Genomic DNA, 18,707 nt, shown 5'->3' with positions numbered 1-18,707 from the left:
CATTTATATCACAAATATACAATGTGTATAAACTATTGTTAGACTAGACAAACCAATTACATATTTATACATGCATTGTGCAATTTGCTCCTTAGTGTATCGTTGATAAAATAAATATACTTACACACGTTTAATCAATTAAAACGTAGAGTTATTGCAATTTTAATATTTTATTTCTATGAGGCTTGCGTGTACTTTAGCTCTTAAACAATATCTGTATTACTTACAGATTACAATTGCATCTATATCTTATATATATGTTAATATATTCATAAAATTTGTGCAGACTCTGAGATTATATCTAGACTATCAAGCACTAAAAGCTACATAACAATTGAGCAATTGTGCTCTCTTAGGTCTCCACTAGTATATGAGTAAACAGACTGTGCATTCTACGCTCAACTTCCTTGTAGCGTAGCGTGTTGAGTCCATCGATGTTCATGCGCACGGAAGCAGCTCTCAGCAGAGCCAAGCGATTTTTGTTTGGAGTCTCTTGTTTGTGCTTGAGCATTGTATACTCACTGTAAGCCGGATCGAAGCGACAAATATGTATGCCACTTACATCAAGACGTTCGAACAAGTCATCATCTTCGCCACCCCAGCCATAATACAAATTGGACATGCCATTAATCTCCTGGAACTGCAGGCTGGTGATGGCTATCACACCTCCAAAGAGTGTGCGGTAAGGTAAATGAAAGCGCCACCAATCTAAAGCCGAGCTCATATGGCGCGGCGAAGCAGAGCAGGCATAAATTTGCCCTGAGTTAAGAGGCATTAAGTCGACATCATGCAATATTAAGCACGGATAACCATAGCTTACTGCCACCTTTGCGCCAATGTTGAAGAGCATGGCGCGATTGAAAGGTTTATGATCGCTTTGCTCTACTACAAAAATTCGATAATGAATCAACTGATGTCGTAAATAATTGTGAATGTAGTTAAGGAATGCTGCTAGCTGGTCCTGGCGATCTCGATATGGCACTATAATGGCAGTGCTATAGCGATGACGGCATTCCGGCAGGAACTCACCACCCGACAGTATTTGCTCAGCATGATGTATCGTCTCGCGATGGTACACATCATAAATATATCTAAAACAAACAAAAGCAACACACTTATACAACATAGTGCTTGTGGAAATTGTTGAGACTTACCGGCTGCTGTCTATCACCTCCGCATAATCGCAATCGATTTCGTGCTCCTGTTGATCAGTCACGTTACTATACTTAACAGTTCCGGGCACCAGCGATGCCTCCATGTGATCCTTATTGATATAATCATAGTGAGTGGCAAAGCGTGTAGGCAGCAAAAGGTAAACCAACAGTGTTAAAGCACCACTGAAGATAAGCAAGTCATAAATATGAAAACTATGCTGGCACAGCCTTATTATCATTATTATCGGGTATGTGGACACTGGACGTTAAGTGAAGACTGTAATTCATATCTAGCAGTTGCACCACTTAAGAATTGCATTGATATGAATCCGCAAATATGTAAACAATCTTTATAAATCTTTGGGTTTGTGAAATTTCGATAACAAGCGAGCTTATCAATGTTTACCAACACTACCTGCTTTTTTCACATTAGACTACCCTGTCATAAATTTAAAAATTGTAGTACTTACGCAGAGCAATATCTAATATCAAACTTTTAACTGAATTTCTTATTATTAATACATTTGTGACACAAATCTATTTTGCTCAATTAGAATAAATTTTGTAGGAGCGCTTTCTTTCGCACACCATCGCCGCATGTATTACGTTGTGTACTAATAAATTTAACTGAAGTGCTATCTTTCTCATAACAAATTAAATTAGGTATTGATAAGATTTTAAAATGCTTATATTGATAGCGCTCTTGCTAAAACTTCCTTGACCTATTGTTGCCTTTGCCAAATTTGCTAAAAACATTTGTATGTAAAAGAGAGCGTTTATAAACTATAGATAAAAGAGCTGTTGATAAGAACAAATGCGAACTTAAGTTGCCAGCTATACCAGCAGTAGCTTTCTGAACGTGTTAAGTAAACAAGGCCATGTGTAACGCGTGTAAATATTTTATTTACGTTGTCAGTTGCTGTAGCTATTTTATGCAATTTAATGTGAATGCAGAAAGTCCCTATTGGCATTGTAAGTGAACCAATTAATAAATATCCTTATCGGAATTTTTAAATACATACCTATTATTTCAGTTAAAAATTGCACAGCAACTGAAAAGTGTCCGGAAAACTCTATTTGCACGAAAGTGCACGATGACTTGGGCTGTGTTTGTTGGCAGGGCTTCCATTTAAATCCTGCGTGGACCCAAGCAGCGCACCCCTTAACAGACTATTGTCTACGCGGCGCGTCCAATACAACTTCCATCAGTTACACACGGTTGCCCGCTAAGACAGACGAATTAGCAATTGCAATTGTACTTGTTTTGCTTGGAGTAATCATAACTGTTTTAATTCTCTACGGTTTGGTCATACTTCGTCCAATAAATCGTAGTAAATTGGCGTATCGTCGATTGAAACTAAGACGCTCTAGGCATCAGCGGCTTGAAGAATTCGACGACATTGATATGACGTTTTCTGATACGCATCCTGTGTACAGCTAAGTCATAAAATAGTTAATATACAAACTTAAACATGTAAATAATCGTTTAAGCATAATAGGACACAAATATATTTATAATTAATATTTAAATTAAACAATTCCAAAGTACTATGTATTTAAATTTGTGCGCCTAAGAATACTTATCGATACCAAATTATGATAATTTGAACACGGCAACACATTGTTATATTGCGGCACACTGTCATCTGCGCGGTTTTTATTTACAATAATTTTATTTGCAATTTTTTAATTCTTAAGCAAAATGACATCAATAATTAAGCTGCACACTATTTCTGGCGCCATGGACGAGTCGCCGCCATGCTACATACTACAGATTGATGATGTGCGGATACTTTTAGACTGTGGATGGGATGAAAAGTTTGACCAGAACTTTATAAAGGAGCTGAAGAGGTGAGACTCTTGTAATGCCGGCTGCAATTTATATATGATAATTGCTTTGGATTCCACTATAGGCAAGTGCACACCTTAGACGCGGTTCTGCTCTCCCATCCAGATGCGTATCATTTAGGTGCTTTGCCATATCTGGTGGGCAAACTGGGACTTAATTGCCCAATATATGCAACAATTCCTGTCTTCAAAATGGGTCAAATGTTTATGTATGATCTGTACATGTCACACTTTAATATGTACGATTTTGATCTCTTTTCACTGGACGATGTGGACAGTGCCTTTGAAAAGATTACTCAGCTAAAATACAACCAAACAGTCTCATTGAAAGGAAAGGGCTATGGAATATCCATAACACCACTCAATGCTGGGCACATGATTGGTGGCACTATTTGGAAGATAGTCAAAGTGGGCGAGGAGGATATTATATATGCCATCGACTTCAATCACAAGAAGGAACGTCATCTGAGCGGCTGCGAACTAGACAGACTGCAGCGCCCATCGCTACTTATTACGGATGCCTACAATGCACAGTACCAGCAGGCACGGCGCAGAGCACGTGATGAAAAACTAATGACAAACATTCTACAAACAGTGCGTAACAATGGCAATGTCCTGATTGCCGTGGATACAGCGGGTCGCGTACTAGAACTAGCGCACATGCTTGACCAGCTGTGGAAAAACAAAGAGTCCGGCTTAATGGCCTATTCATTGGCACTGCTCAACAACGTGAGCTACAATGTTATTGAGTTCGCTAAATCGCAGATTGAGTGGATGAGCGACAAGCTTACGAAAGCATTCGAAGGAGCACGCAATAATCCCTTTCAGTTTAAACATATAAACCTTTGTCATTCGCTTGCGGATGTATACAAGTTGCCAGCAGGCCCTAAGGTGGTGTTGGCCAGCACCCCAGATCTGGAAAGCGGATTTACTCGTGACCTGTTTATGCAGTGGGCTGGCAACCCAAATAATAGCATTATTTTCACAACGCGCACCTCACCGGGCTCGCTGGCTATGGAGCTAGCGGATAATGCCACACCTGGCAGACAAATTGAGTTGGATATACGACGCCGTGTTGATCTCGAAGGCGCCGAATTGGACGAATATTTGCGTACGCAGGGCGAGAAACTTAATCCACTCATCGTCAAACCAGAAGTTGAGGAAGAGAGTAGTTCAGAGTCTGAGGATGACATTGAAATGAGTGTAATAACAGGTAAACATGATATTGTGGTGCGCTCAGAAGGGCGGCATCATGCCGGTTTCTTCAAGTCAAACAAACGCCACCATGTCATGTTTCCCTTTCATGAAGAGAAAGTTAAATACGATGATTATGGCGAAGTTATCAATCTGGATGATTATCGCATTGTGGACAATGGCAACTACGAGTACATGGGCCAGGATGGAGAACAAAATAAGGAGAATGTCAAAAAGGAAGAGCCGCATGCGGAGCAACAAAGCAACGGTCAACTGGACAGTGAAATGCAACTGCTGGAGAAGCCCACCAAGCTGATAAGTCAACGCAAAACGATTGAAGTCAATGCGCAAATACAACGCATTGACTTTGAAGGTCGCTCTGATGGCGAGTCTATGCTTAAGATTCTTTCCCAGCTGAGACCACGTCGTGTAATTGTTGTGCATGGCAGCGCCGAGGGCACTCAGTTGGTGGCCAGGCACTGTGAACAGAATGTGGGCGCACGTGTATTTGCGCCACTCAAAGGAGAAATAATTGATGTAACAACGGAAATTCACATCTATCAAGTGCGTCTCACAGAGGGACTTGTATCACAGCTGCAGTTCCAAAAAGGCAAAGACGCTGAGGTGGCCTGGATTGATGGGCGTCTGGGCATGCGTCTGCAAGCAATTGATGCACCCAATCAAGAAGTTACTGTAGAGCAGGATGTCGTTGCGCAAGAGGGCAAAACACTAACATTAGAGACACTCGATGAGGATGAAATACCCGTGCACAGCTCAGTCTTAATTAACGAGCTCAAACTATCTGATTTTAAGCAAGTTCTCATGCGCAACAACATAAACTCTGAATTCTCTGGCGGCGTTCTTTGGTGCAGTAACGGTACCTTAGCTTTGCGACGTGTCGACGTGGGCAAAGTGGCCATGGAAGGTTGCCTCTCGGAGGACTATTACAAAATACGCGAACTTCTTTATGAGCAGTATGCCATTGTTTAAACAGACATTAAATATAATTTTCAACAAATTAAGCTGTCTATAGTATTTACATTTATAAGAATTGCAACATGGGATCTTCAGTGCGAGTGCGTTTCTTTTTCCATTCCTCGATTTCGTCTTCGGTGGGTGCCTTCACATCGTACATGCTGTTGTAGGGCCGCTTGCGATCGTCAATTTCATCAGAACGATCTTTGGATCGAGGCTGCGTTGCCACTTTCTCCTTGGCCGCCTTGTGCTTCTTTTTCTCCTTGCGTTGTTCCTTGGCCTTCTTTTTCTTTTCACGCTTTTTAGATTTCTTTTTTGACTTTTTGCTTTCTTTCACGGGCTCATCTTCTTCAGACGATTCTTCTGAGCTTGGCGCTGAATCCACTTCAGACGTCTTTTCGGTATTCACGTCAGCTGTTTCTGGCTGCACAGCTTCAACCGTAGGCAAGGCTGTTGACACACTTGAGCTTGTGGCATGCTGCTGCTGCTGCTCAGAGTAGCCCTCTGGCTCCTGCATGCCCACACAGTACGAGTTCTTGATAAAGGATTTGCAACACTTATAGCCCCAGCGGCCGGCATTCCAAAAGCTGCCCCATATGGTAGTGTGGTTGTTAATGTACACATCCTCCTCATATATACTGCGTGCCTTGGGCTTCTCAATGCCTTTGATTACCTTGCCGCTGCGCGAGTACTCAATATACTCCTCTGTCTGGGCCAGCAATAATGATTTGGGCGGCGCCTGTAGATGCTCCTCGCCGCCATATGTTTCCACAATATTCGTTTTTGTCTGCAAAAACAATAGTCAGCCTCGATTTAAATATAAGCTTTGCATACGTACGCTAGATTTAAATTGCTCCTTCTTTTGCTCATACTCCTTTTGCAGCAGTTCCAGTTTTGTTGGCTCAGCTAGTAGATGCACATCAACACCTTTGCCGTGCGCCTCCCAAGCAAACAATTGCGCTGTGGCCTGAGCTGTAGTGTCTCCGGAAAATCGCACAAAGTTTTCGCCCGCAAATTCGCATCTACAATGGATATAAATTTAATACATATTATTGTGCTAAGCGAAACTATACATACTCTTCCGCTGGCATTGCAGGGTTGGGATTGTCTCGCATAGAGCGTGTCTTAGGGTCATAGTACGCCGAATTAGGATCCAAATTACGCAAATATTTTGCAGTATCTTCACGTATACGCAGATTACGCACTGTAATGCGCTGCTTGGAGTCCACTTTAGTACCCGGCATGTCCACCTCATCCACATATTTATCTTCATTGCCTTCCTCATCGGAAATTTCGGCATCCGGATCTGTGCAAGTAACAAATTCAATTTATAGCAAGTATTGTAGACTGACTACATTGACTACAAACCATTCTTTAACTTTTCTGCCTTAAGTTGTCGTTTTGCCTCTTCCACTTTTTCGTACTCCTCGATGATTTCACGATGATTGGACGGATCGTAGGAGCTCCAGCGATCTCGTTTCTCATCGTAGTTAATCGAGGCATCGCGCACAATATGCTCATCGTGCACCACAATGGACTCGGCGTATTTGGCCTGCACTTTGCGCGGCCTTTCCAGGCAGTCTTTCTTTTTATGCGTCATTGCCCCACAATTTTCACAGGCTCCTTTTCGAAACTTGGTCACAACTTTACTCGTGTCCAGTCCCTTAGGCGCTCTGTTGTCTAATTGACCTTGCTCATCCTCGTGCTGCGGCCGCTGATGCTTAAGTGTGGGTCCCAGAGAGCCGTAATACCACGGGGCATTCGAAATATACTGCGGTATGTGTGGGTTTATATCCCGACCCTCCTCATCCACCGCGGCAGGTGCAGTACCCGCCTTTCGAGCCTCTTCCAGCTCCTTGGCCTTACGCCAATCTTCCCGAGACTTTTTCTTGGGCTCCTCTTCCGCATCCTGAACATCCTTGCTGTGGATGATCTGTGACACGGGCGTTCGCATCGGCCCCGAACTCATTTTTAAGCTTTTATGCCGTCGAACACTTATTTATTTATAAAAATACAAATACAGCAGCAATGCAAACAATTTCTAAACGTTCTCAATTGTGATCTTGCATCTCGCTCGCACTTATTGTTGACCGCTTTCACAATATTATTCCAGATAATACTCATTAACGTGCCTATTGGGTAGGGCTGCCAACATAATTTTAGGATATCGTATCGATGATTCGTGCATATTTTTATTAATATACCAGAGAATAAATATTTCGATTTATGCGTTTATTTTGATATTCTCTAATTCCAAAGCATCAAACAGGCTTTAGCTTAACTAGTTTTTTTGTTCAGAATCAAAGATGCCTTGACTTCATACATATATAAGCTGAGTAGATTAAATGTATTTTCCTCCATCAAAACTTTTCAACTTTATTAAACAGTGTATATAATTTTAAAAGTATACTTTTACTATAGTAACAGTAAAGTAACAATATATAATTTTAACGGCGAAAATATATAAAGATATATTTATGTATTATTTATTTTTGAAAACTATCGATATATTGATGTTGTGATAGCTTTTCGACAACCCTAGTTCTAGCGTCATTCGTGTAAAAAATATTATACAGTACGCACGCAAGAAGACTGAAAATCTTCGAAACAGTCGCTAAAACCATTCCACGCAAATAAACAAGAACTGTGCCTTGAGCATTTATACATAAAACTCAACAAAACGAAAAATCGATTGAACTACAATAATGGTAATTACTAAAATAGACAAGGAGCAGCGGCTGCGTCGCTGCAAGCTGTTTGCCAAATCTTATTGCGCGTGCCCCGGAGTCAAATATTAATGGTTTCGCGGGCCAATTTAGCAAAGTGCATTAGTGTTGTGGTCCCGTTGCTTTCTAACTGTTCGCGTCTTCTTTGAAATGGCGTAAACTTGCCCAATGTTTTGCGGCAAAACTTTCGTGTTTAACCTCAATGTGCTTGCTGGTCCCGCCACCATTTTGTGTTGACGGCGCTTTTCGATTTGCTAGTGTGAGTTTTAACCAATTTGACATATAATTCTTTTTCACAGGCTGGCGGTAAAGCAGGAAAAGACTCGGGTAAAGCTAAGGCAAAAGCCGTATCACGCTCGGCGCGCGCGGGTCTTCAGGTGAGTTGCTGTTGTCTGTACCAACAATAAACATTTTGGCGCCTTTTTTACGCACACAAACACAGGCACACAGAGAGTGCACACGCACATAAAAAACAGGGTGCGCTTGTGTTTGTTTGCCTCCGAGAGATGTCAAACTGTTTCTGGTTACATTTGGGGGTAGCAAAATGTAAACAAGAGAACAATATATTCTAATACGTTTTATTTTTATGTGCTTTATTGACAAACAGTTTCCCGTTGGACGTATTCATCGTCATTTGAAGAGCCGTACGACATCCCATGGACGTGTTGGTGCCACTGCCGCTGTGTATTCTGCAGCCATTTTGGAATACTTGACTGCTGAGGTAAGTTTTTGGCGCCACAATGAAATAGCTGTGCTTACGGATTTTAATCTATGGTGTTCGGTATTTTAGGTCTTGGAGTTGGCAGGCAATGCATCGAAGGATCTGAAAGTGAAGCGCATAACGCCGCGTCATTTGCAGTTGGCTATTCGCGGAGATGAGGAGTTGGACAGTCTGATTAAAGCAACCATTGCCGGTGGCGGCGTCATTCCGCACATACACAAGTCGCTTATTGGTAAGAAGGAGGACACCGTGCAGGACCCACAGCGAAAGGGCAATGTGATCCTGTCGCAGGCCTATTAATTTCTACCTTGACCATTTCGAATTAATATCAAAACCCATAAGAAAAAAAATAAATCGACGTGTTGTAACAATTCAGTGCAAGCTCCGTATGCAGCCTTGAAGCATTATTAATATAATTTACAACCAACTTAAGCAAATCTAACCCCAATTTAATCGTCAACATCAACACCGACACCAACATAAACACTCACACGCATACAAACTGTAAACTTAATTAATTGTCAAGTAAAATGCAATGTTAAAGTGAATACGCATTAAACTAAAGCAAACTTAATTTAGAGCAAAGTAAATTACACAAATAAATTTATAAAAAATTTAATAAAACATTAAACAAACACCAAATTGTTATTGGAACGTTTATTAGTCAATTATTGAAATAAACTTTGTGCGCAAAATAAGTAAAATTACATTATAGCATTATGTGTATATGTGATGGGTGCTGTTGCGCTCAAAAGCTTAACCCAGCAGATGTGGCGCAGCCTTCTGCACATCATCGCAGCGCTCCTTTAGGTCCTCAGCGTCCAATTCCAGGCAGGCACCCCACTCAATAAGCGTAATGCGATGATCGTTATTGGAGTCGCATGACTCCAGGAAGGGAGCAATGCAATGTTCCAGACTGACAAGGGGAGCACGAATGGGGAACAGCTCGTGGCGTGAAACGGAGCGATCGGTGTCACCATCAAGATCACACCACTTCCACACAGCAGCATTGGACCAGCGGCGCGAGTGGTTTGTCTCCGCCTCCAGCTCCATTTGCATGTAGTGATCGGTTAGCTCATCGCGCTCAGCCAGATCACGCATGACGTTGAAGAGCCAGTCGCGCATGCGTCTGGGGAAGTCCTTCAGATCTTCACCATCGCAAGTGCGCGACTCATGGCAGGCACCATAATAATCAATATGCAAATGAGCATTGTCGGGATCACGGCAGCCTTCGGCTTTGATGTCGCACCAGCAGCGCTGCTGGTAAACGGCACAATCCGAGGACCAGGTCTCGTTCTTGTTGGTGCATACATGACGACGCGTATCCGATTCCTCTGGGCACTCGGGAATGCATATACACTCGGGCTTACCCTTGTTCAGTTGGCAAATACGACCGGCACCACAGAACATGGTCTCGCAAGGATCAACTTCCACGACGGGATTCAGCAGTTTATGCTGTGCTTCCGCCAGCTTCTGGGCTATTTCGTTTTCGCGCTCCACATCGTGGTTCTAAGTTCAATATTTTTTAATAGTAAATTAAGTATTCGAACACTCTGGGTACTACGCACCTTGTTCTTCTCCTCGAGCAACAGCAGAAACTCCTCATCATTCTCGTCCAAGTCAATATCACTCAGAGCATCTTCAATCTCATTCTCTTCGGCACGCACTAGCGTAAGTGCCAGCAGCCCCAAGCAGAGCAGCAACCAAGTGGAACGCATATTTTCAACTGAAATAAAAAGTGTACAAGTGGTTCCATCTTTTTTAAATTAAATGCTATAACGGTCTAATCTAGCTGAGGTCAGAAGCGCACGCGATTAAATATGGCCTTGGCTGATATTAAATTTGGCAATGCTGGGCGCCTTTAGCTCAACTAACAGTTATATTGCTTGAGTAAGTTTATTCATTGCCTGTGACTGTACCTCACTTGGGCTATTCTCGAATACGCTTTCTCTTACTGTACACGTGACTCTGAACAACCCCTCTTTAAGGGTGGACTTACATAACGCTCTAAAGACGTCTGAAAATGCCGTTACATGCATAAATCTTACGTGTGGCAGAGTTCAAAAGGTCAGCAACGCTGAAACGGTTCCCGCATTTTAAAGCTAAACAATGCATAGCTATTGTTGCCAATGAGGAAATTGCAATATCTTACAGCAATATCAATGGCTTGTGTATATAGCAAATAATATGCATAAATAAAAAATTCAAAGTAGCTGAAATATGGAAATAAATTTTAAATCTATTTTTGAAATTGTAGCTACGAACTCTGTAAAATAATGAGAGCATTCATTGTGTGTTTACTTTAGCGAGTATTCACTGCAGGCAGCTAGCATGTTGCACACATGTTTTTATGTTCTCCGCAATCAGAGCACTGTTTATAATTGTTGCCTTGGCATAGTAGCAGCATTGCTGAAATCATTTCTAAATACGAATCTTAAGATCCACGTTAACAGCATTTCCCTTGCTTTTGATTAAAGCTTGACCTTAATGCTGCGAACAGTACGGAAAATGGGTTAGAAATATTGTCAAGCTGCCTTAGTACTATAATCAGCAGAGTCCACATAGAATTATATATAATATATTATACATAAGTTGAGCAACGACAAACTGAAACTTATCAAATTTATACACATGTAAGCTTGGCCTGCGCTTATCTGTCGTTATGGTTTCCGTTTTGGGATTGGATTGAATTCTGTATATATATTTCAGATTTTGTGGCACACTAATTCCTATCTATATGCATATTACTACACTACATATGCGCATTTGTATCTCAACAACTAAGCAGTGTAACAATTTCCAGGAATATTTCTGTTGATGCTGTATGTTTTGAAATTCTTTAATGTGCACTTGTGTGGGAGTGTGTGTGTGAGTGTGCGCAACAAGAACAATATTTGTTGTAGCTGCAGTTTAATTTTAACAAAACCCCGACAAAGAGTGACGTGATCCAACGCATATAGCGTCCAGTGAACGAGTAGTCTGCTTTTGCTTATTGCAAAGAACACTGCGAGAAAATATTTAGTTCACTTCAACAAAAAAGTAGAAGCTCAAAGCTTATCTATATTAAATGACATCAAATAGATCATAATTTGTACATTGCTAGACAATTTTTTTCAGTGTGCAGACGAATTTGCGGAACTGCGCTTTGATGATGACCACTTGTAGTGCTTTATTTTTAACTTAACTATCACACAGCCTGACAGTTTCACTTAATTGTATACCAGTTGACATAATCAAAGGCAATATGCGAACAATTTGTTTTCAATTAATTTGCATTTAACACAAATATTTGAACTTGAATAACTAACACGAGCTTTAAAGCTGCGTTTGCAGAAATTTGAGTTATGTTTAGCCACAGGCTATTGCACTTTTATTTTAAACATTTTGTATAAATTGTTATGAACATACTTGGTATATATTATGTTATGCTACTTACGTTATTTCAGTCAGCACAATTTTTTGATTTATAGTGTCCAATCGCGACGGCAGACTGCTGTTGACTGTTGGACTGATAAAGTGCTCCCCAGCATTTTTATGTAGATCGCCACTGTCTGTACCACATATCGCCAAGTGGGTGGCAAAAATGCTCTCTCTCTCTCTCTCTCTCGTTCTCTCTCAGTCCTTTCTTCAAGTATGCAACTTGTATCTTTTCTAAGCTTATGAATATTTTGTTGACTATCTTCGTCATACAACTGCAGTTTGAATCAAAGCGCCTAAACACAAATATCGATAACAACTTCTGCTATAATCGATCTTACATGTTGCACACCATTTATAGCAACATGTTGCTAAACAATTTATAGTATTACATTTAACGATAGCAAAAAATTAAAAACGCTGCACTTTTCTTTTCGAATACTTTTTATTTTCATATTTTTCAAAGATATTGTTAAAATATGTTGTCAACTTACCAACGCATAGTCTTGTAAACGTGTAAACTTCCATAATTCTCATGGCTTGTAGCTCGTTGAGTTATTTGTTTTGAAAAGAAGATAATTTACTTTGATGGATAAATTTGTTTAGGCTAGAGTACTTAAGCAATTACTTAAGCAACATTAAATTCTACTCAAAAAAAAATCCTACAATTTACTAACTTACCTTAAAGCATTATGCTCAATTTTAAAATAGGCATACGACTTTACATATTAAGCGATATAGTATATACAAAGCTAACGGAAATACTTGCTTGCGCTTCAAAATATGCATACGATTAACTAAATAACTAATAGTTAATTTATTTATTTATTTATTGTGCTAATTACTTAGTTTGCTTTGATAGTTAAACGAGACTTACTTAAGTTTGCGGCTCTAGCGTAGCTCAAATAAATATTAAGATACATAGTGTGGTTTTAGAGATTTATTTATTTAAAAATAAGTAAGTTTCTCATCAATTTATATTATGTAGTTCTTTCTTTTTATTATTAAATTAATATATAATATAATTGTATATATATATAGACGAATAGCTAAATGAAGCTCTCAAATTAGGGACTAAACTCTCTTATTTATGCTAACGCAAATACATAATTATAAACTCGTGTAAATTGCAAATCCTCTAAAGCCTTCAGCGTGCAAATACAAGAACTTAGTTACAGTCATAGAAAAGTTGAACTTATATTGGGTTTTCTTGTCATGAATTGGATTACACACACAAAAATATAATAAATTTTGAAAGTCACAAAATAAGATTTAATTTCAAGCTTCACATATGTATGAATAGTATATAGTGCAACGTTCGCAACTCAAAATAATTTTAAAAGTTTGGAAACCGTTTGTTAACTCGACTAAAAATTATAAATTTTTGAACGGTTAGTCAGAGGTGTGTATTTATGTACAATAATCTTTATAAAAATTGACAATAATTTTGATATAATCTCGACTCTCATTAGGTATACATATAAGCATATCAATTGGTTATTAGATCTTAAACTACCTTGCGTAACTCACCAGCTTCTTATTATTATTTGGTTTTAAATTACTTGACTGGACGAATTTTGATATTTGTATTATGCTAGACAGCCAACAATGTTGTAATTATATAATGCGCGTATTTTAAAGTTGTCTAATAACTATGATAATAGGCGAGCTATATACTAGTATAGCTCAATAAGCTCAGGCTAAAGCTTCAAACTGCTATTTTGTTTATCAATTTATTGCTTTTATTTAAATACAAAAATATAATCAAGTCGATTAACAGCTGGTGAGCTTACACTTGGTCGTTTGATGTGTGTGTGTGTGTGTCTGTTTTCAAAGTCCTAGTTGCATTTTACATAAATATATGCATATATAATTCATATTTATGGAGAAATAGAGAGCACTAGTATTTACTTGTACAATATATATTTATATCAATGCTTCAAAATTAAACCATGGCAAGTTCTGATTTCTTCAATGAAATGAAACGTATTTAGTTTACAACTTTAAGTTGTATGCTCAACAAATATCTTAAAATAATTTCTTCATTTGTGTTTGACTCAGTGTGGCTTAAATATAGTTAGATGGGTGTATCAATTGTTCAATAAATAACATTAGTACTTAAGTTGTTTAGTTTAAAACATTAGTTAGTTGCCTTATGCTCAGTTAGGTAAATAGATAGGGAGACAACGCAGCTATAATACGAATCCTGTTTTAAGTTACTAAGCGAGTGTTTGTTTGTGTGTCAATAGCTTACAGTACGCCTATTTTTGTATTTGTAACTTGTATTCTGAACATCTAAATTAAAGAGAATTTTAAAGATTAGTATTTTGATAATACTTATATGAGTATATATATTCGTGGGAATATATAGACTTCTAGGACAATTGGTATTTGGTACCTTATTCTTGACTTTTAATTGTACTAATGCTTAAATGTACCACAGTAAAGACAAAAGAGTATTGGCCTTCAACTTACCTGAGTTAACGACGATATTTGCTGTTTGCACTTGCCCCAGTGGCCACGGAGCCATTGGATACACCTTTCGGTACCGGACCTGATGGTGGACCTGTGGGTGGAGGCGCCGATTTATTATAGGGTGCATAGCCTGGCGCCGGAGGCTGCGCATTATCTGTAATGCAAGCAACAAAAGTTATTTAAACAATAATTGTTGCTACCATACTACATACGATAAGTGGTGGGCGGTGCAGATGTATAAGGATTCATGCGATTGCCATTCATGTTATGTTTGGTTGGACCGCCGCCATAGTTCTGTTGATAGCCGGTACCAAAGTTGGGCGGTGGCACTTGTTGTGGGGCTGGTGGCTGATGCGGTGGCGGACCTTGGGCTAATGGCATTGAGCCAGGTACGGGTGGCACTGCCGTTGGTGGCATATTCCAATTTCCCACAACGGGCGGTGGAGGACCATTACGATGATGATTTGGCGGAGGTACACCTGGAGCAGGAGGCTGCACGCCGCCTGGTGGTGGTCCGCCACCCCATTGATTGTGTGGATGCCACTGTTGCGCTCCTGGTGGCGGTGGAGGTCCATTCCAGCCATTCTGCGCCGGTGGATAGCCATTCCAACCATTCATATGAGGTGGAGGCGGATGCTGATAATACGATTGCATAGGCGGTGGTGGTCCCCAGTAATTGTAATTAGGTGGCGGCGCTGACATGGGCGGAGGAGGCTGATGCTGATACGGCGGCATTTGCTGTGGCGGAGGCACTGGGGGACGGTAACCGGCTGGAGGCATATTTGCTTTAGGCGGCGGTTGCTGTTGCATTTGCATTTTGTTGCCGTTCGCAAGTGGCGGCTGCTGCGAGCGTTCCTTCTTTTCCAAATTGTAGATGGACTTTTTGACATCGACAAGGACATACTTAATAGAATGCTGTCGCTGCACTGTTGTGAAAATTAATAAATTAACTAACTGCATTAAAATGATTCACATATGCTTACGAATGGCTTTGTCAACGGCATCGTAGTCATCAAACTCAATGAAGGCAAATCCTCTGCGTTTGCCTGTCGTTTTGTCTGTCAGCAGTTTGACAGATACAACATTTCCGAATTGCATGAAATACTCGCGCAGGCATTCCTCGTCGTGGTTATCCTTTAAGCCACCCACAAACAGCTTTTTCACAGATATGTTACTTTCGCGTGTCTCGCGCTCCGGACGCGGCAATGCGCGTTTTGCTTCGACGGTTCTATAAATAGTTAGCAATAAGTAAACTGTATAGGATATGTATTCATAAACACTCTACTTACTTTCCATCTATGATATGTGGGCGATTCTCTTGTGCTGTGTCAACCATTGCCGACTTTGTATAGGTAATGAAACCAAAACCACGCGAGCGTTTTGTGGCTGCATCTCGCATTACCACAACGTCAACTACCTTGCCCCATTGCGTATAGAATACCTTGAGAACATCCTCACTAGTGTAGGGTGCTAGGCCGCCAATAAAAAGCTTACGCAAATGCTCCAGTTCACAGATATCCTATATATACATACAGAAATAAAAAGTTTATAGTTTACATGTGTGTGTTGGTTAATCAATATAAGTTACGAGCTTATATTTGTTGCTTGACAAATCACATTTGGGCATTCTTAAGCTTATGTGCTTAGTTATTTGTATGCTCTATATGTGGTACACATGTGTGCGTTAACTTGTGAAAAATGTCACGGGAAATGTGTCATGGTGTGGGTACAAGTTTCTAAAAAAGACACTTACATCGTCATCCTTTATTTCAAAGACTTCTCCCGATGCGTCATCAGCGTCGTTATCCTCAATTTTAATGGGCTGTGTTGTATTTGCCATGTTTGGCGTTTAATTTAATTAATTACCAGCGCACTTTTAACAAACACGGTAAATTCCTCCTAGCAGCAAAAAGTATTCGATGTTCAATAACAAATTATCGACTACACAAATAATTACATTGGTCTTGAATTATACAGCACTGGTACACGGTGCGATATTTAAACTGACGATTTTGTATTTCCAAAACCGAATTATCGGTATATTTAATATCTGTTCTGAGTTTTAATGGCATTTTGTTTCTGATATCTGATTAGATTGACAACAGCTGTGTGCTGCAAAATATAATACAATAAGACATGCAATTTTGAAGAAGCAGAACATGGCGCAAAATAAAAATATCGATATCTTTATATTATATTAACAGCCCTAGTGAAAACACTTGTAGAACTCAACTCTCAATGGGTTACATATCTTCTGTCATTACTAAAAGACTTTTAGCAAGTGTATCATAATAAAGCGCGCAGAGGCTATTTAAATACTTGTTTGTCAGGTATTTTATTCTATCATCAGGTGTTTGTCTAATAGGAAACAAGCTAAAAGAAGTCAGCATGCCGACTGTATATCGTGGAACAATTTTACACACAAAGTCCTTCAATGAATTTGAGTCGTTCGAGAAGGGCTTCCTGGCAGTAGATAATGGAAAGGTGACAAACACGCGTACATACGTTAATTGAATTAAATTAACAGTCTACAGTATACTTTAGATCATTGGCGTCGGCAGCAATTACGACCAATGGCTGGCTAAGCAAAAATTTGATGCCACGACGTTGAAGGTAGTGCAACTCACTGACTGTCAATTCCTCTCTCCGGGCTTCTGTGATGCCCACATACATGCTCCACAGTACGCACAGTACGGCCTGGGCATGAATATGCCATTGTTGGACTGGTTGAATACTTACACTTTTCCACTGGAGGCCAAATTCGAAGATCCAGAGTTTGCGACACAAGTCTACAAAAGCGTTGTCGTAAGTCAATTTAGATTAAACGTTACTATAATTAGTTTAGATTGCTTATCAGCAATATTGTTAGCACACATTCTCTCGCAATGGGTTGTACTTTCACAATTGTAAAGTGAATGCTTGATATTTGATATATTTAGGAAGCTACGCTACGTTGCGGAACCACGTTGGCATCCTATTTCGCTACCAACAACTTGGAGTCGACGCTTATCTTAGCGGAGGAAGTAGCACGTCAGGGTCAGCGCGCTTTGATTGGAAAGGTCTGCTCCAATTGCAACAGTCCCGATTACTATGTGTAAGACATATATAACTGTGAACTTCTTTATCAGCTAATAAACACATTTGTTTTTACAGTGAGACAACAGATGAAGCTGTTGCTGGCACGGAGCAGTTTATTGCCGCCGTGCGCAAATTGAATAATCCATTAGTGCTTCCCATAGTTACACCACGTTTTGCGCTGAGCTGCTCAAAGGAGCTGCTTGCTCAACTGGGAAACATTGCCTATCGTCATGATGCACATATTCAGAGCCATATTAGCGAAAATATCCAGGAAATTCAAGTAGTGAAGGATATTTTCAAAAAAAGCTACGCTGAAGCCTACGATGATGCAGGTCTGTTGACAAGTAAGGTACGTTGCCAGACCCCATCAACTTTTCACAATATTAATATACTTCTATAAATCAGACTATTATGGCGCATGCTGTTCATTTGGAAGATAGTGAGATGGCCTTGCTTAGAGCTCGTGGCACAGCTGTTATCCACTGTCCCACTTCCAACACCAACTTGAATTCAGGCATTTGCGATGTGCAGCGGCTAGTAAACAATGGATTGACTGTAGGCTTGGGCACGGATGTAGCCGGTGGCAATTCCGTGTCTATTTTGCCATGCATACTACGCGCTTTGGAAATCTCAAAGCATCTGGACTTTTTCAAGAAGCAGAACATTCGCGGCACAGGATCAGCCAACATTCCCGATGAATATTATCAGCAGTTAACGTATAAACAAGCATTTTACTTGGCCACGCTGGGCGGTGCCAAGGCATTGTCTTTGGATCACATTACTGGAAGTTTTGCTGTTGGCAAAGACTTTGATGCTCTATTGGTTGATGTTAGCGTAATGGAGATGCCGCACCGCAAGCTTTCTGTGGATGAACTGCTGGAGAAGTTTATTTACACGGGTGATGATCGCAATATCATAGGAGTCTATGTGGCTGGCAAGCGCGTCAAACGCGCAACACGCTGTCAGCCCCAATAAAAATTGTCATTATTTAGAAAGCAGAAAGAAAAATAAAGATAAATGATAAATAAGACTAGATGTATGTATTTCACTTATATTGCATACATTTTAAATTCTTTGCTACGCTATTAGTCCACTTTGAGTACTGGTTCCTTAAGGTGC

The 18,707-nt window shown here is 40.1% G+C and overlaps 7 protein-coding genes across 10 annotated transcripts; 3 read left to right on the top strand and 4 right to left on the bottom strand.

Annotated features, from left to right (window-relative positions):
- Window positions 1-181: 181 nt before the first annotated feature.
- Window positions 182-2,192, bottom strand: LOC108602061 (beta-1,4-galactosyltransferase 2). Of its 2 annotated transcripts, XM_017990081.1 has the most exons (3): window positions 2,177-2,192; window positions 1,155-1,337; window positions 182-1,091 (listed from the first exon to the last, which is right to left on the bottom strand). In XM_017990081.1, exons 2-3 carry the CDS (start codon window positions 1,256-1,258, stop codon window positions 353-355), a joined length of 843 nt encoding a protein of 280 aa, XP_017845570.1. In that variant the 5' UTR covers window positions 1,259-1,337; window positions 2,177-2,192; the 3' UTR covers window positions 182-352. The 2 variants fall into 2 exon arrangements, with proteins under 2 accessions (XP_017845570.1, XP_017845569.1); XM_017990080.1 differs by lacking the exon at window positions 2,177-2,192 and having other exon boundaries at window positions 1,155-1,527.
- A 649-nt stretch (window positions 2,193-2,841) lies between these two features.
- LOC108604487 (probable cleavage and polyadenylation specificity factor subunit 2) lies at window positions 2,842-5,200 on the top strand. Its single transcript, XM_017993979.2, has 2 exons — window positions 2,842-3,005; window positions 3,068-5,200. The coding sequence occupies exons 1-2, from the start codon at window positions 2,857-2,859 to the stop codon at window positions 5,184-5,186; spliced, it is 2,268 nt and encodes a 755-aa protein (XP_017849468.1). The 5' UTR covers window positions 2,842-2,856; the 3' UTR covers window positions 5,187-5,200.
- Window positions 5,201-5,223: 23 nt separating this feature from the next.
- On the bottom strand, window positions 5,224-7,340 carry LOC108604488 (pre-mRNA-splicing factor Slu7). Its single transcript, XM_017993980.2, has 4 exons — window positions 6,540-7,340; window positions 6,249-6,477; window positions 6,010-6,193; window positions 5,224-5,958 (listed from the first exon to the last, which is right to left on the bottom strand). Exons 1-4 carry the CDS (start codon window positions 7,138-7,140, stop codon window positions 5,239-5,241), a joined length of 1,734 nt encoding a protein of 577 aa, XP_017849469.1. The 5' UTR covers window positions 7,141-7,340; the 3' UTR covers window positions 5,224-5,238.
- A 338-nt stretch (window positions 7,341-7,678) lies between these two features.
- On the top strand, window positions 7,679-9,227 carry LOC108604466 (histone H2A.v). Its single transcript, XM_017993949.1, has 4 exons — window positions 7,679-7,879; window positions 8,197-8,274; window positions 8,505-8,618; window positions 8,688-9,227. The coding sequence occupies exons 1-4, from the start codon at window positions 7,877-7,879 to the stop codon at window positions 8,916-8,918; spliced, it is 426 nt and encodes a 141-aa protein (XP_017849438.1). The 5' UTR covers window positions 7,679-7,876; the 3' UTR covers window positions 8,919-9,227.
- Window positions 9,228-9,260: 33 nt separating this feature from the next.
- Window positions 9,261-12,138, bottom strand: LOC108604465 (SPARC). Its single transcript, XM_017993948.1, has 3 exons — window positions 12,055-12,138; window positions 10,187-10,344; window positions 9,261-10,127 (listed from the first exon to the last, which is right to left on the bottom strand). Exons 2-3 carry the CDS (start codon window positions 10,334-10,336, stop codon window positions 9,375-9,377), a joined length of 903 nt encoding a protein of 300 aa, XP_017849437.1. The 5' UTR covers window positions 10,337-10,344; window positions 12,055-12,138; the 3' UTR covers window positions 9,261-9,374.
- Window positions 12,139-12,546: 408 nt separating this feature from the next.
- LOC108604386 (ribonucleoprotein RB97D) lies at window positions 12,547-16,420 on the bottom strand. 3 transcript variants are annotated; one of them, XM_017993844.1, is made up of 6 exons: window positions 16,264-16,420; window positions 15,800-16,029; window positions 15,494-15,738; window positions 14,723-15,436; window positions 14,511-14,664; window positions 12,547-12,581 (listed from the first exon to the last, which is right to left on the bottom strand). In XM_017993844.1, the coding sequence occupies exons 1-5, from the start codon at window positions 16,348-16,350 to the stop codon at window positions 14,516-14,518; spliced, it is 1,425 nt and encodes a 474-aa protein (XP_017849333.1). In that variant the 5' UTR covers window positions 16,351-16,420; the 3' UTR covers window positions 12,547-12,581; window positions 14,511-14,515. The 3 variants fall into 3 exon arrangements, with proteins under 3 accessions (XP_017849333.1, XP_017849332.1, XP_017849331.1); XM_017993843.1 differs by lacking the exon at window positions 12,547-12,581 and adding an exon at window positions 13,072-14,330; XM_017993842.1 differs by lacking the exon at window positions 12,547-12,581 and having other exon boundaries at window positions 13,072-14,664.
- A 389-nt stretch (window positions 16,421-16,809) lies between these two features.
- Window positions 16,810-18,618, top strand: LOC108604388 (guanine deaminase). Its single transcript, XM_017993845.1, has 5 exons — window positions 16,810-16,994; window positions 17,055-17,315; window positions 17,450-17,604; window positions 17,664-17,937; window positions 17,994-18,618. The coding sequence occupies exons 1-5, from the start codon at window positions 16,899-16,901 to the stop codon at window positions 18,561-18,563; spliced, it is 1,356 nt and encodes a 451-aa protein (XP_017849334.1). The 5' UTR covers window positions 16,810-16,898; the 3' UTR covers window positions 18,564-18,618.
- Window positions 18,619-18,707: the final 89 nt, after the last annotated feature.

This window comes from Drosophila busckii, chromosome 3R, assembly GCF_011750605.1.
Source record: "Drosophila busckii strain San Diego stock center, stock number 13000-0081.31 chromosome 3R, ASM1175060v1, whole genome shotgun sequence".
Taxonomy (NCBI): domain Eukaryota; kingdom Metazoa; phylum Arthropoda; class Insecta; order Diptera; family Drosophilidae; genus Drosophila; species Drosophila busckii.
Note: the sequence above shows the minus strand (reverse complement) of the source record. Positions and strands in the feature narration are given on the sequence as shown.